This window comes from Haliotis asinina, chromosome 2, assembly GCF_037392515.1.
Source record: "Haliotis asinina isolate JCU_RB_2024 chromosome 2, JCU_Hal_asi_v2, whole genome shotgun sequence".
Lineage (NCBI taxonomy): Eukaryota > Metazoa > Mollusca > Gastropoda > Lepetellida > Haliotidae > Haliotis > Haliotis asinina.
In genome coordinates, this window is record NC_090281.1 from 14,323,138 (window position 1) to 14,329,577 (window position 6,440).

The 6,440-nt window shown below is 41.7% G+C and overlaps 1 protein-coding gene across 1 annotated transcript in view; it reads left to right on the top strand.

Annotated features, from left to right (window-relative positions):
* Positions 1-4,533, top strand: part of LOC137272287 (laminin subunit gamma-1-like) — a 53,898-nt gene extending 49,365 nt beyond the window's left edge. The window contains exons 32-36 of the mRNA XM_067804649.1: positions 222-502; positions 1,594-1,735; positions 2,502-2,678; positions 3,721-3,877; positions 4,360-4,533. Coding sequence (XP_067660750.1) covers positions 222-502; positions 1,594-1,735; positions 2,502-2,678; positions 3,721-3,877; positions 4,360-4,502 — 900 coding nt within the window. The 3' untranslated portion in view covers positions 4,503-4,533. The remainder of the gene's footprint in view (positions 1-221; positions 503-1,593; positions 1,736-2,501; positions 2,679-3,720; positions 3,878-4,359) is intronic.
* The last annotated feature ends 1,907 nt before the right edge of the window (positions 4,534-6,440 follow it).

Below are 6,440 nucleotides of genomic sequence, written 5' to 3' on the forward strand. Positions count from 1 at the left end.
AGTCACACATGCATGCAAGTCGTCACATGAGTGAAATAGTCTTAAGTACAACGTTAAATCCAGTTTCACCATACATGTTCATGCTTCTAACCATGGGTTTGCCTGTTCAAACCATTATCTTTGGGTTCATACACACCAAAGCAATAGTTTAAAATGCTATGCTAGATGCAACTATGCCACCTGTGTCCTGCTGTTGGTGAATATTTCCTTGTCCTTGACAGTCTGCAGCCCAAATCAGCAAGGCCAACTTGACCACTGCTTTCCTGGACGTTATTCTGGGTATCGAGTCCCTCAACGCCCTCTTGACCAAGCTGGGTCAGGCTGAAGGGGTCTACCAGAACATAAATTCAATAACTCTGCGGCCCCATTCAGACATGGCAGCCATAACAACCAACATCTCCAACATCATCATCAATACGGCGACGGTTGATCAAACCAATCAGAAGGCAGATGCAGCACTGCAGACAGCTCAGCAGGCTATGGTCAAAACACAGAAGGCCAGGTATGTGTGTTAGTTGAACTGACAGACAGACATACGTTACGACGGTCAAATGCGCACCTTAGGCCCATGATACATGCTTTCCTTGTGACAACAAATAATACCCAAGTGGAAATGTAGTAGCTGAGACGGCACAGATATGAAGAATTGTAAATCAAATATATTAAATACAATATTTAAACAACAAAGTACTTTTATAAATTGTTGCTTTAAGTCATAGAGACATTACTTTGTACCAGTAATAACTACAGGGTTAAGTGTTTATGGGTTCGTGTAGGTGTAGGGCATACAATTCTGATATGATTATTGCTGCATCACATCAATTCTGATGATGAACAGTCATGTTATCTTCATCATCATCATCATCATCATCATCATTCAGTTTAATGCACCACCAACAGGTTGGTCAAGGGACTGCATTATAATATTTCGTCTTAGAAGAAATGGCGTGACAGATTAACATGAACAAAACGAGAGCTCCTTAACTTCTTTTGAGTGGAACACATCAAATGCCGTTTGAGGGTTCACTCAGATGCAGATGTTAAATTTATCAATTCCTTTATGTTTTGTCGATAGTAGAATAACTGAATTGCCTCCCAGGTACCCTGGTCATCTACATCATCCGAGTTCACTTTTGGTCAGTCTCTGAACATCTCTGGAAACTCGTTTAACACCAGCAGCACTTTGGGCTACTGGGCTATCGCCCACATTACATACTTACCATGATAAAACAGACTAGCAATCACTTAGGCTCTTGTATTTTAGAAACCGCTGGATGTTATAAATAGTTGTTAAGGAACATTAGAAAAGCTAGACCTTCGTTTAGGGCTCTACCACTGCGTAAGGGACGATAATGGTTCATACAGTGAGTAGATGTCAGTCTAAGTAAAGTTAACAAACCCTAGTAGGAGGTCGCATGAAGTGACCTTTGAATATACGTCTTTGGGTCACTCAAAAGTCCCGAGGCGACCTTCTACTAGGATTTCTTAGACTCAGTGTAGGAGTGTAACGAATAATTCTGAGACTAGGTTTACTTAGACTGGTGTAGATGTGACTCAGATTTCTGATATACGGTTTCATATAACTATTTCCAGGGATGACTCACAACAGGCTAAGGAGGAAGTTGAGGGCATACAGACAGCGCTGAACCAGGCCGCTGCCCTTAAAACTGAAGTAATCAGCCTGAAGGCGCAGAGTGATGCCCAGAACCAAACCATCTTCAATGTACTTGGGGCGGTGAGTTACCATGGCAACTTTGGTGGAAGTGTACGGTGGGTGAGGGTGGGTCTGTATGTTGTTCCTCTCTACAGTCAGCAGGGTTACCGCTGTATCAAGGTGGAAATTTTGACTGATGTCAGAATTGGGTAGTAAATTGGGTCGAACCCATCAGCAGCAGATCGTTGATGTGACTGCAAAGGTAAGATACGTACAGAGATAATCCAGGCTTCTGCTTCAGACAGAACATAACAAGGTGACTATATAACATAAATCAGCTGTTCACATCTGACCAAGGAGTGTTCATTATTACTGCCTGATCAGCCATGTTTGACCTGAAATATCTGTAAAGTGTTATTCAGAATCGATAGTCTGTTCAATAGTGTTCACTTCCTTACGTTATGAATTATCTTATGTGTCTTTACAGTCTAGGAACTAAATAAACTCCCAAAAGAATGGTGAGTCTCATGGATTTTGAGCTTGTCTTGAAGGGCTTCCCTTCCCAATTGACACCTCCTTTTTGAGGGTTCAATGTGTCCCACATGTGCATGCTGCACATATGATTAGTTGAATTAAGATTTGTGAAAAGACACAATAGGAAAATCATTGATTGTCATTACATGGCCATTCTACCTCTTTTCTCACTGGTTATTCTGCTATATCAAATTGAGACTTAGATTAGTTACATTTTATCCATTTCACACTTGTACATATTCGTGATATGACAGTGCATACGTCTATGAAGCAAAACTCCGATATGAGACTGATACTTACATCTATCTGACAGGCCCAGAGTTACAGTAGCCAGGTGACAGCACTGGGGGCACTCACCAGTTCCAGCATCAACAACGTCGAAACCTTTATCAGCTCCATCAACCAGTGCATCACTGACAGCACAGTCCAAGCAGCAGGACTCCGCACAGCAGCTCAGGCCGCTCTTGACAAGGCTACAAAGGCAGAACAGGTATGTGAGTGAGTGAGTTTTACACTACACTCATCAATATTCCAGCGACATGGCAGGAATCTGTAAATAATCGAGTCTGGGCCAGACAATCCAGTGATCAACAGCAGGAGCTATCTATGCAACTAGGTTACGATGACATGTGTCAACCAAGTTAGTGAGTCAGACTACCCAATCCCATTACTGAATGGATTACTGACTCGGATCTTCACAGGTAGAACAGGTATGTGTAAGGATTATGCTCAATTCAGGATGGCTGAATCATATCAAGGGGGAATAACTCATCAGAGTTGTTCAAGAGAAGACTTTTCAGGGAAACACTCATTATATAGCTCATTTGAAATTTAAATATAGCTTAAAAACTCTTTTAAAATCAAATGTTATCTATGCGGATTTTATAAAGAGAATTTTTCAACTACAAACCATAGCCTTATATTCTTTTCAAACAGAAGAATTTATAACAATGAGCCTAAATTTAATGAATTTTTAGCACAAATTCACCCCTTCCTCCTTTCGTTTCTCACTTTACTGGGTGCCCTGGAATAATACAGAGGAGACTGCTCAGGTTCTGTGTCTATCTTCAAAATTTGACTATAATTGTTGAGATATAGATCATGTTGTATATTATATTGAGCAGCCTAAGCATTCAACTCAAATGAGGGATGTGAGGTAAGTGGTTAAGCATCTGTTCATCTCACTGAAGACCCGGGTTTGATTCCCCACATGGGTACAATGTGTGAAGCCCATTCTTGGTCTGCCCCGCCATGATATTGTGGCTAAAAGCAGTGTAAAACCGTAAAACCATACTTACACACTCAGGTCAAATTAGTGTCGTGTGTATAACACAAGCAAGCTGATGTTAGAATCCCTGACAGCATGTCATGAAACCCAGTGGTCTTAATCATGCTGCCTGGCACTGGTTTGTTTGGTCTGGGTTTGATTTTTTACTTGGTTTCATTAGCTGGAATGTTTATAGCACCAGCACCGACTGACATTCAGTCGCGTTAAGTGTATGTTTGCAAAAAACTCTGTTGTATTTCTGTAGGGCCTAGGCACTATCATCACTCTGACTGGTGTGATCAACACACGGGTTGGCCAGAACAATGTGTCAGAACCCTCCAACACCCTCAACAACATCAACAACGACTTGACTACTCTGGAGACAAACTTTAACAGTGTGGAATCTATCACAGACTTGAACGGTGAGTAAATGTGAGGCTGCATGGCATCAATCAGTTGAATTATACACTGTTGATGTGTAGTGTATACAGCCTGATGGACACACCCAATACCTGCATCTCCTACCCCTTTCACTCCCTCACTCAACCACCCACCCTCTCATTCACTTAAAACCTCACCCACCCACTCACCCTCTCACTCACCCACTCACTCACCCTCTCACTCACCCTCTCATTCACAGTCTCATTCACCCACTCACTCACCCACTCACTCACCTGATCCCTTAGTCATCTCTTGTCACAAGCATGGTTTGCTGAAGATCAGTTCTAAGCCAGATCTTCACGAGTTCAAGTATATTAACATTTCTAGTATGCTGTAATGTTTGGATGAAATCCAGTTTCTTAGCTTACATTTTATTTTTCCCAGAAGTTCATATCTGATATCAGAGTGTAAAACTTACATAAAATTTAAGTGAAATGAAAATGTGAATGCTTCTGTCCATCAGCAATGCTGCAGAAATATCTGGAACAGCTGAGGGAGATTGAGGCAATCAAGACGGAGATGCAGACACTGGAGACAGAGCTGGATGATCTCATTGCACGGCTGACCTTGAAAACAGCGTCTGCGACAGCGCAGTGCAATAACTGATGCAACCCTGACTACCTAAGTTCTGCACACACATGAGGGAAACTCATCACTGTTTGTTGTCATCAACATGTGCGATTGGCGGTTCCTGGGGGGTAGAGGAGGGTTGGGGAACATGGACAGGGGAGTCACTCCTCTTGTCACTGTATGCATGAACTGAGCCTGTTCGGTTGGGTAGTTTGGAACACCATTACTTGGTAATGTGCTTGACATGCATGCATATAGACACACACTCACAGGTTTGCATGTGTGCACACACACATACACTCATGACACCCATGAAATCACACATGGTCACTTACATCCACTCGAACACACATACACGCATACAGGCATTTACACACCTATATATGCATGCACACATTCATGCACTCATACACATGCAGGCACACATGCAGACACACGCCTTGGCCCCTGCATACCCTGTTCTCTCCCTATGGCCAAATAGCTTGCAGCCCTTGTTTAACAGTGGACACTGATTGTGACTACACTCTGAGAGAACCCTCCGTCGTCATGCGCAGCTCCACATTAAACACTGAGTTCATGCATGTTTTCAGTCTCTGATTAGATATGTCAGCTGTCGTCATCATGAGAGTGCAGTTATACAGCAAGTTTGTTGAGGTTTTAAAAAGATGTGATTGAGATCTCTTCGTTATCAGCATCAGTCCCCATTAAACTATGAGTTCATGGACGTTTTCCATCTTTGATTAGACATGACAGTGAATCTCGACGTTGGCATCATGTTAGTTTCATAGTGAATAATGAATTTGTCAATGCTTTCCCAACATTGAAAAGTCAGGTCTGTTAGCTCTCCATTGTCACCAACAGTCCATGATACTAGCGTAGTTGTGTACGTATTTGTCTGTTATGTCTTTTCGACACATGATGACTTTGGTCGTGTTCTGCACACAGTTACATCTTCAAAATCTAGGTCCACTTGCATGAAGGTGTTGTAGCACCACGCTTATCGTAACTCCCATAATCTAACATAGGCATAAGACAGTCTTAGCGCTAAGTGGGCCCTGTGCCCCGTTTATGAAATGACTCATAACTCCTATCCTGTAACATAGACTTTGTCTTAACGCTATGATAGCTTGTTAAACAGGACTCGGAATCTGCCGTTGAATATCTGTAGCACAGTGACAAGTGACCTCCGCAAAAAGACAGAGGTCATGAATGCACATCGTGGCCATTCAAACTTATCTCCACATTTGAGGATTTCGATGACGTCATCCCATTTCGATGACGTCATCCCAATGATTATAACCTGAAAACAGTTTTATACAGCAACTCTTCACTCCGTGGTGCAATCATTGTGGACATTATTCAGTCCAGTTTTTAGTGTAAGTTATTATACTGAAATACTGTATTCCTATACTTGGACACCACTGTATTGAGTTTATTTTATCAGATTAAATTTCTGTATCATGCATGTGTATATATATTCAACACAATCATGTTTGTATATAGTTATATACTGTGATCTGTTTATCCCTGACTCGTAGATATAAGCAAGATTTTGCTCTTTACCAGTCCAGATTTCTTTTATGACCGTTCAGCATGACGAAACTAAGTGGTATCCTAAGTGTGTGTCAGGAATGTGTTGAGCAAATGACTACAGTCGTACTTATACCAGGTCACGGTACATAATATCATAATATTACATGTACAGATTATATACATTTTTCCATTCAGTTCGGTTTGTGGACAGCACTGGAATCTGGGGACTATCAATAGTGGTACTGAAAAAATGTCATATTCAGTTCTGGGGGGACACTGGATTTTTGCAGTCACTGGTTTCTCTGCTCCAGACTCTATTTACTGGTTTTCATGATGTTAACCCATACTCAGTCATGTCACTGACTTACCGTTTTATGGGTTAAATATAAGTGTTCAGAAGAAGTACGTCCTAGCCAGGTAATGATATACATGTATGTTTGG